Genomic DNA, 21,266 nt, shown 5'->3' with positions numbered 1-21,266 from the left:
GAGTATCCTAAGTACAGTCATGTACTGTTAATTCATCATGGTTGCATATAATTATGTCTGATAAGCCAATAGCCTGATAAGGGAAATTAAGTAATGTCAATGTTCATGATCGAAAATCAGTCAACTACACAATAGATAACAATACAAATACATAATTAAAAAAATGAACTAATGAAATATTCATATTGTTATGTTATATTGTTAGCGGAATAACACAAAACTACTGTTACGGGTTGTATGACTGATTTATAATACTTTTGAAAGCATTGTCTGGAATGGAAGTCGCCAGTTTGAAACTAGTACCACAAAGCTTAAGAAAGCTGCTTTCTTAGTGGCTAATGTTGACTTCCTTTTAGCCATTTAATTCGTCGGTCAAAGTTTGCGAAAGGTCGTTCCTGACCTGTAATGGGATGTCAGCGGTAGCGAGAACTTGTATCTGAATTTAATGAGATTGAGGTTATCTAAGCATGTGATTAATCTTGTTTTGTTTATTTAAACATTAATTGTTTATTGTTAAGCAAGTTTATCTTTGCAGCCATTGTAATATGCAGCCACTATTCGACTGATCTCGCATCAAAACACAGGCTGTGTACTCGTGGACAGGTGACCACGGAGTACGCTGATCACAGTGTCAGATTAATGAGACTGATTAATGAGTGATTTTAGTAATTCTTCTGTCATACACTGAAAATTTGACGCACATTACATCCGACTGCTGGATTATAGACATCACTCTTCACGGGTACATGTTCCACATCCATTCGGCGTCAGCTGGCTCAAGACGATCGTTGCGACAAGCCATCATCGAGCACAGGATGCGCCTCCTCATATGGGTTCATGTTCTGCCCACAAAATTTGAGTTTTGGTGATAAACCTGGCGTCCTGGATTTCTGTTTCTGTCATACACGTTGTAGCTGGATGCCAATGGGAATCACCCTCTTCCATCACTAGTTATTACATTACAGAGCAGAGGTATATATTCCCTGGGCCCTGTTGTAGTGACCCAGTCTATCATCAGGCCTTAGTTTTCTTCTTTCTATGGAAAAAAGGCGGAGGGTAGGAGCGAGGATATGACATCAGCAGCAACAGAAGGTGAGTTCACCTTTTCTTCGATCACTAGCTACTGAGTGTGATAGAACTAAGGTATATCTGGATCACACACAAGTTGGAGGCTGCTAAAGTGACATCAGAATCGGAAGAGAAATAAGACAGGGAGTGTACTTGAGGAAGAACCCATATGTGTCTCTGGTATACTCTGGCAATGATGTAATAGAGGGAGAGGATTATCAAGAATTATCAAAACAATAGTTCTCATTGTTAATAATTCTAAGAATACAACCTCTATTACATCAGGATTACTCCCAACCACCTCCACAATCATCTTGTTCTAGTAGTTGGATGTTTTGGAAGGAAGTGAGGTTTTTCCCACCTTTGTGCATGGAAAAGCTGCAGGCTACTGGTGCTATTACAGGAACAACTAGTTGTGTGTCGTTGACAGTGAAGAGGACTTTTGTTGACAATCTGAAGATTTAGTTATACTAGTGTGGTTGGAGCCAAAATACAGGACTTATGTCAATAACGTAACAGAGGTAGTATTCTTAGAATTATTACCCGGGGGTAACAATTATACTGTTGGCTTGGTGATTGCATGGTCCCAAATAAGCCTTTTTCACATCTGTATGTCTCAGAATGTATGGTAATTAGAACAGAAGACGGACTTGATATGAATCTTATGATTTAGATATGTCAAAATGTTAGAGAGCCACAAAATCCTGCATCCTCTATGCACGAAATCTCAAAATGGATTCAGAAAAAGCAAAGTAAAATCCATAGAAGAATAAAAATATCTATTTTGAAACTTTAATTGAGGTAATGTAATGGTTTGTTTTCTGACCGTCTGTCTCTTCCCTGAGAACTTTTACGAGGGGTGTTCATTAAAGATTTCCCCTAAACCACTTAGGGCTATCATATTTGGTTGAAATTTCACATGTGTAATGATACATGTATCTATGGGTTATGTCTGAATTTGCAGCACCGAACTATTAATCTTACCACTTTTACCTGTGTTTTGATCGAGTAGGGTGTGACAATGGAGCCAGTAGAATACCAAGCAGTGATTAGGTTTTTATATTTGAAAGGTCGCACACCAAAAGAAATGTTCGATGAAATGAAAGCAACTTATGAGGAAGATGCCCCATCATATGACGTTGTTAAACACTGGCATCGCCAGTTCAAGTGTGGTCTGACATCTGTGGAAACAGCTGCCATTCCTGGTCGCCCCCCTTCAGCCATTGATGAGGACACTATCCATCAAGTGGAGACCGCCATTTTGGCAGACCGACGTATAACTGTTCGCCAGTTAGCACAAGATGTCAAGATCAGTGTAGGGTCTGTGGAAAAAATCATCCATGACAATTTGAACATGCATAAGGTGTCTGCACGATGGATTCCAAGGTTGCTCACACCTTTCCAAAAGCAGGAACGATTCAATTGCTCAAAGGATCTTTTGGACATGTGCCAAAAAAAACAGGCAAACTTTTTTGACTAGACTTATCACACAGGATGAAACATTGGTCCATCACTATGATTTTGAGACTAAAGTTCAGTCGATGCAATGGAAGCATGTGGAGTCACCACCCCCAAAGAAGGCACGTGTCCAACCCTCTGCAGGCAAGGTCATACTCACGGTGTTTTGGGGCCAGCACGGAGTAGTGATGATGGATTTCTTGGCAAAGGGTACCAATATTACAGGAGCTTATTATGCTTCACTGCTGCGGAAATTGCGGGCGCTATCAAGCTTAAGAAGGGTGGCATGCTGACCAAGGGTGTCCGTCTCCTGCAAGACAATGCTCCAGTACACAACTCTCATGTTGCCCAGACAGAAGCGCGGTCCTGTGGCTATGAAATCCTTCCACATCCTCCTTACTCTCCTGACCTTGCACCATCTGACTTCCACCTCTTTCCAACCATGAAGTCATTTTTGAATGGAAAACAATTCACAGAAGATGAAACACTGATTTCTGAAGTCAAGTCCTGGTTTGAGACGCAAAGCAAGGTCTCCATAGTTGCATAAATGATGGGAGAAGTGTGTAACTCATAGTGGTTCCTATGTTGAGAAAGACTAATACCTATGCCAAGTGTCATTCCACTAGGTCCATCGGAAGTTGGTCAGGGGAAATCTTTAATGAACACACCTCGTACATCCCTTTCAAGAACTTTATTGAGTTGACAATTTGTATGGAAAATCCAAGCATTGTTATTTTCCATAACAGTGCTCACAGAATTCTGATACAGCTTTCAACATGGTCGTCATAGCAGCTGTTTTAAAGAATATTGTCTGTTTTCAAAACACAACATACAGATTCCTTTTGTTCCAAAACATGCCTCTTCATTTGGGGCATCTGTGGCCTTAGTTACCAACCAGAGTTACCTTCCATGTTTCCCTCACTTTCCTTCTCATCGCTGCTGAGAGCTAACATGCTTGCAAGTTCAGAAATATGTTCTTAAACGTAACAATAATTGTTACCAGCAAGTTGTCTCTGGACAAGTTTCTGGAAACAGTTTGGCAACAAATATTAAACAACTCATGGTCATCAATACACAAAGATAAGGATACCCTCTGCAAGGGAGACGTAACTACAATTACCCAAAGAACCATACAATCTTGCTGGCCTGCCAACATTGATGTCCTGGACCAGGGTATTCCTCCAGAATATTCCAGAAGAAATCCAACAAGAGGTTCATGTTCAAGAATCTAAAGGTCTTCTACAGCTGCCTCTTCACTTCAGATTGCTGTCTTTGAAGGATCTGTGCCACAGCATTTGTGAATCCACCAGGCATTCAACTTACACATGTCAGTGCATGACTGGCCTAGGATGTGATATTGCAAGCTGCAGATCCCACCAGCTGGGTGCTCATGAGATGAGAGTGAGGGAAGCAAGAACGGAAACACTAGTTGGCAACCAAGGCAACCGAGCCCTGTTTTATGTTTTTGGCTCTTTGTTATATGTTGAAGAAGGAATTGCAATAAGTTGTTAGGATAAGTATACTGATATCATAAATACTCTGATTTATGCAATTTGTACTCGGCATCTACACAGCTATGTTGATGAAACGTTATGATAAGAAATAAATATGTGGTGTGCATGAATAACATTTTTTACATTTTGTGGCATATTTATTTTATTTTCACCTGATAACTTTGCATGAGGGGCTGACCATTTGATATTCTGTGTTGTGGGGACTGGAATTAGTTTAGAAAACATAATCTGTTCCTGAAAGTGCTGGGAAAAGATACTTTGTCCTCCTTTTTTGCACACAAAGATATATTGGGCACTGGACATGATGGATGACCTGAAGTATGCAAATGCAACATGTCTGACAGTTTGTGCAACTCATGTTCTTATGATTTTTTAATGGCTTGATACAAACATGGCTACCTTCTTAAACATACATATTTGCAATGCCAACACTGCATCAAAGAATGAACAACAGCTTTGTGTTTGGTTGGGAATTCTCATGGGACTTAAAAACAAATGGAACCAGTTAAAAACTAGAAGTTATTCTTAGAACTGGCACATCATTTGACTATTGCAAACCTATCTGTTATTACTCTGCCATTTCTGATTGTGTCGGAAATTGGAAATTTAAAGTGCAACATTTGACGTTTGGCACAACATTGAGCAGTGTTCTAAGGCTTCACTGTGCAGAGTTGCATCCCTTAGCTGTTAGAGGTTCTGACTGATGTTTGTTGGTTTGATTACAAGATTTAACCTGATAATGATACTTATGAACTTCCGAAGACTAACTTTCCTCCTTCTTGTAGGGTAACATGAATGGTGAATACAGAGTCTGCACAGAGAGAGGGAGGTCAGTGGGTCGATCCCCTACTGATACTGAAAGATGGTACTTGTTAACCTGCCTGGTGCTTGGCATTTAAGGCATGAAACTGGTCACTCGAAGTCAGAAAAATGTGTTGTTTGAGTGGGGTATCCATGTTAAACTGAGACATTGTATTTCAGTGGGCCAGCAATATACAACCCAGCCTACATTTGGAGTAGAACCAGCAGCCACACACACATGTGCATGCACATCACTATTGTAGTAAAATCATTTTGAAAATAATGTTAAACTCACCTCACTTCAAAGCAGTATTAGATTCAACTCACACCCCACCTTATTCATGTTCCAGTATGGATACCATGGTTGATTTCCAGTACTGTCACCCTCTCCCCAGCCAGTTCATCCTATACAATGTGTAGCCTATTGTATGAGCAGTAAAAATAGATGTTGTGTGGAAACTGAATATTTCAGGTATGTTCTTCTACCCATGTATTCAAGAATGAGCAAGTAGATTTTCAGTGGCTTACAAGTCAATTTTTTTCAGGATTCCAAGAAGAGTCACAGTGAGATTATTATGTACACGCACCAGTCAGTCAACCTATACTACTACAAGTATACTCTAGATGGCGTCAATGTTATACTTGTCAGTATCCTTTTTCTTCATGATTAATGTCATTCTTCAAATGTAAACTTTGTCTGCCATGTGAGTTGGATGTGAGGTAAGTTACAACACTACATCATTCTACCTAGTTTTCATTCAATTTATTTTTTTCAGTTTGTAACTTTTAATGCATTATGGAATTGTATTATAATTTTTGTTACATTCATACTTTATATATTTCACCACTTAAACAAAGCTCATGTGAATTTAGATCATGTTATTTGTGACAGTTATGTGGTTGTCCTTAAAATTGTCCACAGATTTACTTACTGATTTTACAAGTGAATCCTATGAAAAACAAAAGTCAACTTACGAGGGGCGTTCAGTAAGTTTTGCAACTTCAATATGAGGCCAAGTCACAGAATATCTTTTGTACTTTTATTTTTCAATATAATCTCCATTCATCTCAATACACTTATTCCATTTGTCCTTCAAGCTTTTAATACCACTTATATAGAACCTCTAACCACACCTCTGTGGCAGCCTTTATGTCCTCGTCATCCTGGAAGCGTCTTCCACGTAGGGCAGATTTCATTTGCCGGAACAGGAAATAATCACTGGGTGCTAAGTCTGGGCTATAGGGTGGGTGATTTAACTGTTCTGCCCAGACTTAGCACCCAGTGACTATTTCCTGTTCCAGCAAATGAAATCTGCCCTACGCGGAAGACGCTTCCAGGATGACGAGAACATAAAGGCGGCGTGGTTAGAAGGCCAATCTTCGGATTTCTATAAAAGTGGTATTAAAAGCTTGAAGGACAAATGGAATAAGTGTATTGAGGTGAATGGAGATTATATTGAAAAATTAAAGTGCAAAAGATATTCTGCGACTTGGTCTTATATTGAAGATGCAAAACTTATTAAACGCTCCTCGTTGCTTATGGCGTGGACTATTTGTTATGAGTGCGTTGTGCATCTTGAATCAAGATTCATGCGTTTTGGGGGTTAAACAATAGTAAAGGACTGACCATTTGGTATTCTACAGGAGGGCCTGGGAGTTTGTATGAAAACAAGATCATTCTTCACCTACATCTGCAAAACCAAAATAACACTGCGTACAAAAGTCCATGTTCGAATCCTCAAAGGGTTTTCTTGTACCAAATCCGTCAAATGTAGGCAACACTTGCAGGGTATCGCCGCTGCGAAATTGGCGTGTGCCGGGGTGTCCAAGTCTGTTCTTACCCATTTCTGACCTCGAACATGTTGGAATCCTCAAAGTGTTTGCTTGTACCAACTCCGTAAAGAAATAGTCACCGGAAATCACCGCTACGAAATTGGCATGTTCCAGGTGCGTCCCAAATACTAATAAAAAATTACCGCCAAGCGGTGTTACTTTTAGCATGCAACCAAGAACAAACAATAAGATACATATGCCACACTAACTTCATGTAAACTTTCAATGGAGAACTTTCGGTTGATAACCTTACAAGATGTGATCTTTAAAGTAAAATTTCGATGAAAAAAATTATCAAAATCAAAATCCAATAGGGATGTCGCTATAAAAGATATCCAAAATCGGCAAACAGAGTTTAATGTGTGATGTATGGAGACAATTTTCAGAAAGTTTGAAAGCATTTCATGCAATGGATTCAGAGGAGTATGCATTTAAAGACAGGTACCCAAAAGACAATGTGAAAACCTTGAATCCAATATGTCCGCAACTAAACAAGATATCCAAAAACGGCTATTAAGGTTTGATGTGTTATGTATTGAGACAATTCTCAGAAAGTTTGAAATCATTCGGAGGAGTTTGCATTTGAAGACATGTACCCAAAACACACTGTGAAAACATTTAATCCAATATTGCTGCCAAACCACCTAACCAATTACCAAACTTTAAGAATATGAAATGTCAACCACCTAAAGCAGCAGACACATGCAAAGTTTGATAGCAATCGGACTTGTGGTTGCGGACAATAGGGCAAAACATATGTTCAAAACTTTAGTTGTCTGCCCTTTGTCGTTGGGCCTACGGCCTTGGGATTTTTTGTTGTTGCTAGAACTCAACTGTTTCCAAACACATACAAAATGTGAACGGAATCGAGCCAGTGGTTACTTTGCCAGCTCTGGTACAAAAATCAGTGGAATAATAATGATAATAAATAAATCGTCCGTTTACAATAGGACTTCCAGCCTTTCGGCTTGGAGCCCTAATTATAATTATGAGCCTAAATATTTTTAGCAAAACCCACCTTGAAACAATATACTTTTTGTGTCAGACATTCCATATTTTTTTCAACATTCTGAAAGATAATTAGTTTTTTCAAGCAATTTCTTGAACGATCTATTTTTTTTTAAAAATCCCAGTCCTTCCTCACAATTTCAAATGGTCAGTATCTCAGTACAATGGGGTTCTTGACCAACCTGCCCTGGAGCTTCCCCAGGCCCAGAACATGCCTCTATGTTTTTATCACTTATGCCATAAGACAAAACAGTTACATGTGATCTGTGAAGTAAGATATGATGCTACATCCTCAACTAGCCTCAGATCAACAGTGGTGTTGACCAAGAATTTCATGGGTAAAATGTATTTGGTGAATCGGGTTTTTTTCCGTGAAAGTTATAGCTAAAATACTTTCCATTTGGATGTCACATTATCAATCAAGTTGCCAACTGATGAGCAAATGTCAGGTTGTGTGCAGGCTGTCTGTAACAGTGACTGGTCTGTTTATAGTTGCAGGCTGCTGAGTATAAATGTTGTTTAGTTCTAAAGTAAGTGTCCAGTCTTAGAGTGGCATTAAGAGTGTCCAGTTTCTGATATTCTTATTTCAATATTTACCAGTTTAAGTTCAAATTACAAATTTACAGTCACCATTTTTTCTTTCATGATATAAAGATTTTATGCTGAGTTGTGTAATTGCCTTGTGGTTTTTTTTATTGAGGGATGAATTTGAGAAGTATTTCAGCTACTTTGATCCAAGCATAAATATTTGATTCAACAGTTAACCAATGAAATGTTCGTTGTAAGATCAGAAAAATGTTATTTGCATATGTGGGTGAACATTCAACCAATGAAATGTTCATTCTTAATCAAATCAAGTCTAAATTGCATATTGTGCTTTGCAACGTCGATCAATCAAATTGAAATAGATAGGCCTTGATTTTATTAGCTACTTTTGAATGAATCAAGAAATTTGCCGAATATGAGAAACTACCATTGTAAACTTTGATTTTGTAATCATTAACTGTTTATCAGTATTGACAATAAAATATGGAGTTGATAAAAAATGACGTATTTCGAAATTATCATTGAACTTGAAAAATAATTGTGTCCATGTATTGGATAGTAGGATTTAAAGACAAAGCAACCAGCATAGCACATTTTCACCTCTCAAACTTGATATCAAAGAGGGAAGCTTTTGTACCTCTGCTTCTCTGGTTCAAATTGTCTCCATGAAAAGCATAGTCTTCAGTCCATACTGGGGTGGTCGGGTAGCCTAGTGGTTAAAGCGTTCGCACGTCAAGCCAAAAACCCGGGTTCGATTCCCGACATGGGTACAATGTGTGAAGCCCATTTCTGGTGTCCCCCGCCATGATATTGCTGGAATATTGCTAAAAGTGGCATAAAAACCATACTCACTCACTGAGTCCATACTGATTATATGCAAATCCTACATATATTCCTTATTTGATTACCTTTTGTTTGCAGTGTATCAGTCCACCAATTACATGATTCTATCTGATTGTGTCTTTCTTCCTGAGTTCATATTTTCAGCTATCATATATAACCTGAAAGCCTTAACATATTTAAGATCTGTTGATATTTGTCTTACTGTCCCTGGTGTTAGGCTACACAGATACAGAAAACAAGATCACCGATGGTGTCACAGTAAGTACAAACCTGTCCGGACATATGCTTGGATCAACTGTAAAATGTGTTTTTCAGTCTTGCTTTGATATCTAACTGACTGCAAAGAATTGCTATAACTCTAGATTGTAGAGAAGTATTACTATAAGATAATATAATATGATAATATTTGGTTCATACTCACCATTTAACCATTCAGATATGTAAGACTTTGAATTATAATGGAATCAGGGATACAATAACACGAAATGTGTGTCATCTGCATTGCACTGAGTTTTACTCATTTGCAACCTTATTTTATATGTTTTTGTCACTGGTTTTTAAACTAATATTTCACATATCCCAATTCATTCTATCTACATTGTCATGTCAAAGTGTATCTAGCATTTTACCTCACCTGACTCAAAGGTATTCAAAGAAATTATCAAACAATTGTTATTATTGTGTATAATTCTACGAATACTACCTCTATTACATCAGGAATTAATCCCTCCTACCTCACCAATATATCTGCATCTAGTTGATGAGGGTTATTGGAAGAAAGATGTGATGTTTTCCTGCCTTGCACATGCGCAGTTGCATTGGTGCGGATGTAAGGGTTTGCCTCACAACTGTTAGATGTGTTGGCAGTGAAGAGGGATGTCTGTTGAAAAGTCTAAAGGTTTTATACTGTGATTACAACTTTATGGCTATGATGTAATAGAGGTAGTATTATAAGAGTTGTGTACACCTATTGTTTGAATTATTTGTACTTCACTTGTTTTCTGACTACAAACATTGACACAATTCACATCTTTCAAGGGAAACATCATGGATACATTCTAAGACACACATAAAAACAGTATCTCTAAAGTTAATCTTTCAGGCTCATTTGGAATACCAATTCCTCTGACAATATGTCCAAACTGTTACAGTGTCTTTTCACGCTGTTGCATCATCTATGACTTAACAATTGTGACAACATATATCAATGGATTTCACTTCTCATACCAAAAATAATCGCTTAAGATCTGGAAACACTTGCCAATGAAGCTGCACATATTATGGGAAAGAAGTACAGAAATAGGATACATTAATGTAAAAAATTCACTCAACATTTATGCAGATTGTTATTCAATATACGGTAACTTCTGAAACATTTTTAAAATAGCATAATAGTCAAATAGAAAGCCATGACAATTGTTGTTTGAAGTGACAAGTGTGTGCATGTGCATGAGTGCACACTGTGGAGCCTTATGGCTTTTGTTCATGGAGTCATTATATTGGGTATGCCTCGACATAACAGTTCATGGACACATTTTCCTGTCATTTCAGAAATGTATCCTAGGTGTTCTTGCCATTGTGCCACTGACCTACTACATTGGGATGGCTATTACAAGGTATTTGTTTACATATCTTTATATATTACAGCATTATTCATGGCAACTTGTAATCCTCAAGACCATAGCCTGAAAAAAAGGTTTGTTGATGCCCAACCAGTGAAGGATTTATTGTAGGTCCATGAAACTTGGTACTTGTGGTCCTCAGGATCAGAAAAGGTCATGTGTGACCTACGTATGAGGTCCATATCATAGCGAAGATAATTCTAAAGTATGTTTGCCATTTTCACTCAAATGTCTTTTTCAGCAGATATGTTTATGTCCTATGCATAAGGTTTCATATTGTTGGACTGTATGTCAGGTCAGAGGTGAAGGTCACCCTCAGGGGGATAATCTGAAAAAAAATCAGTTTTCACTGAAATGCCTTTTTCGACAGATAACTTTTAATCTCAGTAAGAGGCAGGTGAACTACTTAACCGTTTCATCCATACAAACTCAGTAAGAGGCAGGTTAACTACTTAACCTTTCATCCATACAAACCCAGTGATAGGCAGGTGAACTACTTAACCTTTCATCCATACAAACTCAGTGATAGGCAGGTGAACAACTTTAACTTTTATCCATACAAACTCAGTGATAGGCAGGTGAACTACTTAACCTTTCATCCATACAAACTCAGTAAGAGGCAGGTAAACTACTTAACCTTTCATCCATACAAACTCAGTGATAGGCAGGTGAACTACTTAACCTTTCATCCATACAAACTCAGTGATAGGCAGGTGAACTACTTAACCTTTCATCCATACAAACTCAGTGATAGACAGGTGAACTACTTAACCTTTCATCCATACAAACTCAGTGATAGGCAGGTGAACTACTTAACCTTTCATCCATACAAACTCAGTGATAGGCAGGTGAACTACTTAACCTTTCATCCATACAAACTCAGTGATAGGCAGGTTAACTACTTAACCTTTCATCCATAGAAACTCAGTGATAGGCAGGTGAACTACTTAACCTTTCATCCATACAAACTCAGTAAGAAGCAGGTGAACTACTTAACCTTTCATCCATACAAACTCAGTGATAGGCAGGTGAACTACTTAACCTTTCATCCATACAAACTCAGTGATAGGCAGGTGAACTACTTAACCTTTCATCCATACAAACTCAGTGATAGGCAGGTGAACTACTTAACCTTTCATCCATACAAACTCAGTGATAGGCAGGTGAACTACTTAACCTTTCATCCATACAAACTCAGTGATAGGCAGGTGAACTACTTAACCTTTCATCCATACAAACTCAGTGATAGGCAGGTGAACTACTTAACCTTTCATCCATACAAACACAGTGATAGGCAGGTGAACTACTTAACCTTTCATCCATACAAACTCAGTAAGAGGCAGGTGAACTCTGTGCCCTCCTCCCACATCAAGCTGACACACCATGATATAACTGGAATAAAGCGGCATTAAATCATTCACTGTCATGACATAGGTGTATTGGATGTCATTGTTTTTTTTGTTTTAGTATCTCTGCCCAGAGCAGCTTTGCAATTGGTGCTATTTTGAATGCGACATTTGGCTCCATGGTAGAGCTCATCCTGTTTGTGATAGTTCTGAAGAAAGGCAAAGACACAAATAAAGAGTGCTTCCAAGAGCTTGTCAAGTCCTCCCTGGCTGGTTAGTACAACCATACCTCATTCTTTTATTGTGGAGCCCCTTTTAAAGAGAAAAATGTACAGGCTTTGGATGCTTTACTGAAATTTGATAAGCTTGTGTGATCACAGAACTCAAATATTATATCCCTTGTGAGCAAAGTCATTACTTTGTGCTAGAAAAGAAATCTTATCGTTGCTTTTCTGGAATTATAAAGTATAACATATATTTTTTCAGGTACCATCCTGGCAAGCATTCTCTTTATTCCTGGAGTGTGCATGATAGTAGGCGGAATCAAATATCAGATGCAGAGATTCAACCCTCAGTCAGCAGGTGTCAGTGCTGCCTTGCTCTTTGTATCTATTGCTGGTAGGTTGTACACCACAGCGTCAGTGCTGCCTTACTCTCTGTATGTATTGCTGGTAGGTTATACACTACAGTGCAGTGCTGCCTTACTCTCTGTATCTATTGCTGGTAGGTTGTACACCACAGCGTCAGTGCTGCATTACTCTCTGTATGTATTGCTGGTAGGTTATACACTACAGTGCAGTGCTGCCTTACTCTCTGTATCTATTGCTGGTAGGTTGTACACCACAGTGTCAGTGCTGCCTTACTCTTTATGTATTGCTGGTAGGTTGTACATAATGTCAGTGCTGCATTACTCTCAGTATGTATTGCTGGTAGGTTATACACTACAGTGTCAGTGCTGCCTTACTCTCTGTATGTATTGCTGGTAGGTTGTACAACACAGCATCAGTGCTGCCTTACTCTCTTTATGTATTGCTGGTAGGTTGTACATAATGTCAGTGCTGCCTTACTCTCTGTATGTATTGCTAGTAGGTTGTACATAATGTCAGTGCTGCCTTACTCTCAGTATGTATTGCTGGTAGGTTGTACACCACAGCATCAGTGCTGCCTTACTCTCTGTATATATTGCTTGTAGGTTGTACACAGCATCAGTGCTGCCTTACTCTCTGTATGTATTGCTGGTAGGTTGTACACCACAGCATCAGTGCTGCCTTACTCTCTGTATGTATTGCTTGTAGGTTGTACACTACAGTGTCAGTGCTGCCTTACTCTCAGTATGTATTGCTGGTAGGTTGTACAACACAGCATTAGTTGTTTGTTGTGTGTAATAACCATTGATTTCCTTATATAAAATGTCAAATCATGACTGACATTTCCAGTTATCATGTATCTTTCAGGTGTGTTTGCACCGACAGTTTTCTCAAAGCTGTATGGGGACCTTCAGTGCAAGGACTGCGAGCAGGAAATCAAAGAAATGGACATTGTGAACGGCTCTCATCTAAGCCCAAATGGCACTAATGTTACTTATGGTTTCAAGTGCACTTCTTGTACTCAGTCAGTGGTAAGTCACATCCAAGTTTTTTCATGCAGGGGCCTGTTGACAGCTGCCTTTGGTGTCAACAGATTTTACAGTTATGTTAATTACCCAATACACATGACATGACTAAATGGTTAATAGGAGATTTTTGTTTGCAAAATGTAAGACAATTTGTATTTTCTTCCTTGGGCCAAGAGATTTTTTTTTGTTACTGTACGTACTCCATGCTGTAAATACTACTAATATTGGCTGACCTTAGCTGAAAGTGAACCTAGATTGTGGTCCTCTGTGCGTTGTCTGTCCATCCATTTTTCTGGAAGCATCTTTCCTTATAAATACAGACAATCCCACATCCCAGCAACTGGATTCCCTCCTATGTTTTTCAAGGCAATGTGATCATCTGACATGGTTGGTGATGTAATGAATTTTCTTGTAAACCAACCAAGTCTACTTGGGTGGTGTCAGAGCTTCATAGAAAATGTTTATTACGACTTGGCTCAAGACTTGCTAACAACAGGGTAATAACAGGGAAAGAAGGCAAAGAGATGGTATTGCTTACAGTTACACAAAGTGATACTATTTAAGCAGCCAGATGTAAATTGAGATGCTTGAAGGATTTGTCGGAACTTGATTGCTGCCGCCACACTTTATGTTTTCAACCACTCAGCACTTGGACACCTAGGGATATCATATTATGTATATCTCCTTTATGGCCCTGGGAAATTGTTTTGCTGCATTGACCAGTCATGTCAAGAGTTGAAGGTCATGTCATCCTTCAGATAATGTTTAAATAATAACTCAAGAAGTATTTTACTGTATGTCAGTGCAACATGGGGCCATTATCAGGAAGGTTCTGAGTAACCTATGTATAAGGTCAAGGTCACAGTGAAGGTAATTTGTAAAATATGTTTGCCATTTTCACCAAAATGGTAGCATGTCCAATTTCATTTTTATCACCAAATGGTGTTTGTATGGCTATGTCAGGGACGTCATATCAAGTAATTATCCTTCAACATCAAAGTCACAGTGAAGGTCATTTGTAAACTATTTTTGCCATTTTCAATTAAATGTTGACAATCTTATGATACCAGTGTTTGGTCACTGTCACTTATTTTCAATGAGAAGCATATACAATTTGTATTGTTGCCACATTGAATTCCACCGAGGGACATCATATTTGGTTTATGTGTTGGATAGTCATTTTAAAATACTGCATGAACATTCACTAATATTTTCAACAAGAACTATTCAGAAATGTGATTGGCTGAAACAGAGGGTCAAGGTCATTATACTGGAAGTGCATCTGTGTCTTTTAGAGGCATGTGACTTTCTATGTAAAAGATGTCTTTCCAAATCCAGTTGTGAACTGAAAGTGCATATAACTTTCTTGTTAAAATACCTGGAGGCATGGGACTTTCTGTCTTAGACTGTTTTTTGGCATGTATTTTCTCCAACCTGAAGTCATATAAAAAATTTACCTGGAAGTGCATATGACTTTCTTAAGGTAGTAAGAGGTACAGAACATATTATTTAAATGTTTTCTTGCATTAGACATGTGTTTTTCTCGAACCTGAAGTGTTGTCATTACCCGGCAGAAATGTTATTAACCAGAAGTACTCATTACTTTGCTGTACTGAATTGGGCATATGTTTTCCCAAACAGCTAAGGACATTATGAAAACCAAAAGTACTAAGCAGTGGTTATTAAGGTAGATTGAGGCATAGAGGCAAAGGACTCTAAATTTTACTGCTTTTAATATGCATGCATTTTCTCAAGCTGGAAGTAGTCACTAAAGTACTCCCGGAAATGAAAAAAACCTGTTTTTTCGATCTTAGATTTTAAATAAATGCAGTTAATATACAAAATATATAAATATTCAAACAACTCAATTAGTACTAATTGGGCCTTGGCACAAATACAGCGTATCAAAGGTTTTTATGTCTTTTTACACGTAAGAGTGTATAAAATATGAACAAAACAGACTATTGTGAAACTGAGCATAACCAGGTGTTAGTAGATCAAGGTGAATGTCCATGACCTATGACACCTTGACGACAGGTGAAAACAGGTGCTTGAAACCCACGTGCATGTGATTTGTCAGTGCTTAGTGATTTGTGAGTGGCATTGTGGGATAGTGACTCGTCAAAATATCAGAACGTAAAAGTAACATTCCCTTCTCAAACAACAACTTACATGTCATTATTATTATGTACATGAACATAGCTGTTATTTTTATTGTTGTTTTGATACCTTTTTTCCAGGCTAATTTGCATAATGCCTATAGCCTGTTTCTGCCATGTCAATTTGGACTTAGTTTTATTTTTGAATGTTGAAAGTGCCTACAAATTACCTCCTGTAAAGTACATTTTGTATTGAGCACTGAGATAAAACTAGCAAATCCAGATTAGTACTTTTCCAGTTGTTTTGTTTTTTTACATCTCATATTTACATCTACGTAATGCTTTGTGTTGATTATTAAATCCAGCAAAACAGGGTTTTTATTTCATTTCCATGAGTACTTTTAACTGAAAGTGTATAGAACTTTGAAATTAAGGTAGCTTGAGCCTGTGGACTTTTTGGAAAGTTGTACTGTATCGGGCATGTGTATTGGTTTGTGATATAGGTTTCTGATGGGAAAGCTTTGAGGCATTCAGGGAAAGGTGGGGATTTGGCAGCTTCTGAACATACTAATGTATATGATATACATGTAGTGTTTTTGAGTGTTATTAAGGTAGCTGGAGGCACAGTTTTATTGCATTCAGGAAAAGTGGAGATGAGTCTGTTTCTGTTTTTGCATGTTTGTTTAGATGCAATCACAATGTTGTGTGTTATTACTGACATTTCCAGTTTAGATTTCTCAATTCCTGTTCAAAGTCTTTTGTGGAAGAGAAGATAAGTTAGCTTCTAAAGTAGTTCAAGCATTTGCTTCCGGCCTAAATTTATTTTATTCATGAAGTTATGAATGCAAAGATATTATTCTTGCATAAGCCAAACACTTGCTGGAAGGCAAGATAATATGTTATATTATAACAAAAGGGCAGTTCATAATATATTCAATTACTTCAGTGGCGTATACAATGTAAGTGCAAATATTATTAGTTTACAAGTTGACATAATATTTATTCCAGTTTGATGTCACTGGTGCTGATAAATGAAAGAACATCAGGTATTTACCATGTCAGCTAGCTCATATCACATGAACTACTGTTAGATGTTCCTGGTTAGCATATTGCGATTTTTGAAAATATTTGATCCTGGAATTGAAAGTGGAAAGTGGAAATGTTTCTCATCATTTTGAAATATTTGCAGGTTGGATTAAACGGTGACCAGAGTCTGTACCAGCAGCACATTGAACCCCTTGTGTATTCCTGTGCGCTGGTCCTGCCTGTGGCCTACATTGTGGGACTCGTCTACACACTCAAAACTCATTCTTCACATGTCTATGGTGCTTTTGAAGAAGAGCTCAAATCCAACAATCACGGAGGTGAAGGAGCCCCACAGTGGAACAGAATCAAGAGCACCATCATTCTGCTCATATGTGCTGTACTGATTGCACTGTGTTCAGATCTCATCACAGACAATATACAACCACTTTTAGAGTCATCAGGAATATCAGAGGTAAGCTCTACATGAAAAAAAACTTTCAGTGAATGCCAGCACTGATGCTGGTTAGGATGCAGATCAATGATACAGCTGATATTATGCAAGTGTTTTGAGTTACAGTCAACTTGAACATCTACAACGCCCTTTTCATCCAACCTATGTGTTGTTATTAAATATCCATTGGCCAAAGAACTAACTAATGCTAAGGTAGGTTTGTGCAGCAAATAACAATGGATTTTCCAACATATTCATTCCCTCTCAAAAGTCAGTCATACTTAGCGTGTTTAGCTCAACTGGTTGTAGACAAAGGCAGATTGTGAAATGGCCATGGCAATCAACCATTCCATTGAATGCCTTCACATTTTGGTTTCCAGACTATATAACTAGATGATATGGGTTCATCTAAGGTCCCATATGGCTCCCGCACAGACATTATCGACTACATGGACTACCAGTCTTCTACTGTTAACAGAGTTTAAACGACTACCACATGGTTTCCACGAGATCGTCTTGACAGCCATGCGGATACCGCATTGACTCCATGTCACATGCAAATTTTGATAATATTGTACAGCTTCAGTGAGGCGGTTCAGATACTGTTACCTACGATAACATGTCACAACCCTTCCTTAAACAAATAATCCCGAAATTAATGACACTGAGGATTTACATGAGGATGACGCAGATCCTTTAGATGTTATGGATGTACCTCATCATGCACCCACAGATTCAGAATCAGACTTTGGCAAAGATTATGACCCCTCGGATGCTTCACTATCGCATGAATATAGTCTACTCTATGTAGATATGATCTACTCTATCTACAATTATGTGCCGACAACTAAAACATGCACGGAAAAATCTCTTCCACCCCAGATGCCGGAGTATGCATGTTGCCATGCACCTATGTCTTCATCAAATATCGCACTCTTCCATAGCCGAGCTACACTGCTGAGATTATTGATCAGATGTCAGATACCTTACAGAAGCTACGGCACAATGATTGACTTCCCTCCTTCCTATGAGGAGGGAGTTATATCAAACCCATGATTCACCCCTCCAAGATTTGCAACCTCTCAGTGACGAGTATCTCAAGTTAGTCAAGAATCCAACTATGAAACTCACCATCTCTGCCAGCCGTGTCAAGGATTTATCATCGGTCAACAGGTGCTCCATTGGTGTGGGAACATATCTCAACTGGTTTGTTGCCGGGATTCGTTTTGCTATGCCTCCATTGTCAAACTCCTACAATGATGTCCTGGGGAACACCTCGACGCGCATACGTATTGATCAGGTCGGACTTATTTGCCGTCTCCTTGGGATGATCGTTTGCATGCAAGAGAAATTGCTAACAACGCAAGTCTGGACATCTTCCCAGCTCTTCTGGTTACAGCACCAGTGGTCATGTCTCAGCCATTACGGCTCCAAAGATTTGCAATGACAAGCTTGGGAAAATCGTTAAGGAGGTCCGTCAAGATATGACTAAATGAATCAAGTCTTCACTATAAACTTGGCAGTCAAGACACACGGCCCATCATTTCCCCCTAAAGATCTCAAGATTTTTCGAGGGATTCCACATTCCCTGAACTGGCTCGATGAAATTAATACCACCTGGAAAAGATCTCTTTCAGACCTCTTGATGATACCGCAGGCACCCTCTGAGTTTTTTCGTCCCTCAGACTCCAAACGTTGTGGATCTGGAAGAAGAGGCTTCATTTGGGAGATCAAGGGGACCGCAAATGACAGTACCCCAATCCTCCCATCGTCTCAGATCTGTTCAACCTGGCTTTGTCTACGGATATCGATAGACGCCTTCTGTTTTTCAACATAACGCAGTTGATGGGTCCAGTGGGGAAGGTGTCTTTGTCTTACACCAAAAATTGGATGCACACTACGTCCAACACCTGGATTCTTGACGTGATTCTTCACAGGTACAAGTTGCATTTCAACAAACATCCACGCCTTGTATCCCGCTCTGTAGGTCGAAGATATCATCTGGTGGGGGCCAAATTGGAGGCAGCTATCAAGAAATTGATCGCCAAATGGGCCATTCGGCATCTTCAGGATTCTGACGAAAGCCAGGGGTTTTACTCCCCTGTCTCCTTAGTCCTGAAGAAACGCTTCACAGAGATGATAATGATCATAGACCCCAAGACCAGGGGTCCGGAAACCGTCATATGCGCCGGACATGTCCGACTGGGAATCTCAAATGTCCGGTTTAAAATATTGCTTACCGGACATTTTAAAAAAGTATTGTCCGGACATTCTTAAATTTTGACCAGACATGATCAACAGTTAGGACTGAGCAGTTTCTGTCTGCAGTTGCAAAACAATGAAGATGAACTACACTGACAAGCTTTGTTTGTTTTGATTGCTGTAAATACATCGTACCTACATGATAGTCCAATCGGTCAATCACTGTAATAGGCAATAAACTGAGTTGACACTGATTAATCGAGGATTAATTACTGAGAACATCTTGTAAATTTGAGTGAAAGGTGTTTACAACTGTACATAAATACCTTGCATCATCGATGTACCTCATTATCCTCACAATGCTACGATACGTAACCTCAGACAAGTAGCAAAAGCGTGATGATAGCCAGTCGACCGATGCAGATCAGTCGAGAGGATCTGCCAAACACTCAAAGTCTGGACGATCATTTTGTAAGTCGTGGCTAATGACTTTCACTTGGTTGACATACAATGAGGATTTGCAGATTTTATTGTTTTCAGTAGCTAGTCGTATATTGAATCTTGATTGACCGCCATTTTGCTTTCTCGGACGATCGATATCAAATTTTTTTATGGTCAATAATTAAGTACAGATGAAAAAAGTATTCAAATAACTATTGCTATCAACAATATTTTAGTATTTGTGATTAAATTATCTGTCTTGTTTTTAAAAAAATCTTTTGTTAAAAAAACCCCTTTTCCTGTGAGGTCACGTGATAACCAAATATGGGATAATAGTCTCGATCCAAATGTTACAACGCGTACACTTGAGCAGACTCATAAATATAACTCATGAATATTTATTAGACCGTTCGCTACGTTAACAGATCGTTATTATAACAGAAACAAACGTATGTTTTCCATGTATATCTAAAATGATATTATTTGTTATTAATTGTCCGGTGAATTAAACAATTTAAATTGAAACAATACATAATTCATCATATTATGAATACGTAAACTTGTACTGTGTGAAAAGTCGTACTAAAATACGCTATTTGAAGGGGGCGTGGCCTAAATGCAAATGTCCGATTGGGATTTTAAATTTTCCGGACCCCTGCCCAAGACCCTTCACAAGTCATATTTAGCCCGGCCTCCCAAATACCAGATGGAATCTGTAAGCTGTGTTTGTCCCTCCGTGCAGAAACTTGGGTCATTAGCTTCAACCTACAGGATCCCGACATGGGTACAATATGTGAAGCCCATTTCTGGTGTCCCCCGCCATGATATTGCTGGAATTTTGCTCAAAGCGGTGTAAAACCATACTCACTCACTCACTCAACCTACAGGACACCTATCCTCCACATGACCATTCATTACACATCGCAGAAGTTCCTCCGTTTTGTGGAGAATAGTCGATGCTACATATCGACAATCTCCAGGTACAGGGCTTATGGACTGAGCAGGAGAAGGATCTCTATATCCACTTCAGAGAGATGAAAGCAATCTTCTATGCTCTCGCACATTGGCAAAATCGTCTTCTCAACTCATCCATCCTGATAGCCACGGACAATACCATGGTACTGTGGCTTAAGTCCAGAAACAGGGAGGCACCAATTCCTGTTCTCTGATGACGGAAACTACTCGTTTGTTTGCCTCGGCAGACTCCTTCATCTGTTGGATGGAAGCAAGACTCATTCCCGGCAAGTTGAACATACTGGCGGAACAGTTTGTCCCGGCAGAGGCAACGGAGTGGAAACTACTTGTTTGTTTGCCTCGGCAGACTCCTTCAACTGTTGGATGGAAGCAAGACTCATTCCCGGCAAGTTGAACATACTGGCGGACAGTTTGTCCT

The 21,266-nt window shown here is 38.9% G+C and overlaps 1 protein-coding gene across 1 annotated transcript in view; it reads left to right on the top strand.

Moving 5' to 3' along the window:
* The window catches only part of LOC139449941 (uncharacterized), a 119,104-nt gene that overhangs the window by 87,242 nt on the left and 10,596 nt on the right, over positions 1–21,266 (top strand). The window contains exons 9-15 of the mRNA XM_071231553.1: positions 5,387–5,489; positions 9,253–9,329; positions 10,623–10,687; positions 12,161–12,312; positions 12,526–12,657; positions 13,494–13,657; positions 16,943–17,251. Of these exons, the coding sequence (XP_071087654.1) occupies positions 5,387–5,489; positions 9,253–9,329; positions 10,623–10,687; positions 12,161–12,312; positions 12,526–12,657; positions 13,494–13,657; positions 16,943–17,251 (1,002 nt within the window). The remainder of the gene's footprint in view (positions 1–5,386; positions 5,490–9,252; positions 9,330–10,622; positions 10,688–12,160; positions 12,313–12,525; positions 12,658–13,493; positions 13,658–16,942; positions 17,252–21,266) is intronic.

The sequence above is a fragment of the Haliotis cracherodii genome, unplaced genomic scaffold (assembly GCF_022045235.1).
Source record: "Haliotis cracherodii isolate W230 unplaced genomic scaffold, xgHalCrac1.p SCAF_8, whole genome shotgun sequence".
NCBI lineage: Eukaryota > Metazoa > Mollusca > Gastropoda > Lepetellida > Haliotidae > Haliotis > Haliotis cracherodii.
The sequence above is the reverse complement of the archived record's forward strand: the minus strand, read 5'-3'. Positions and strand labels throughout refer to the sequence as shown.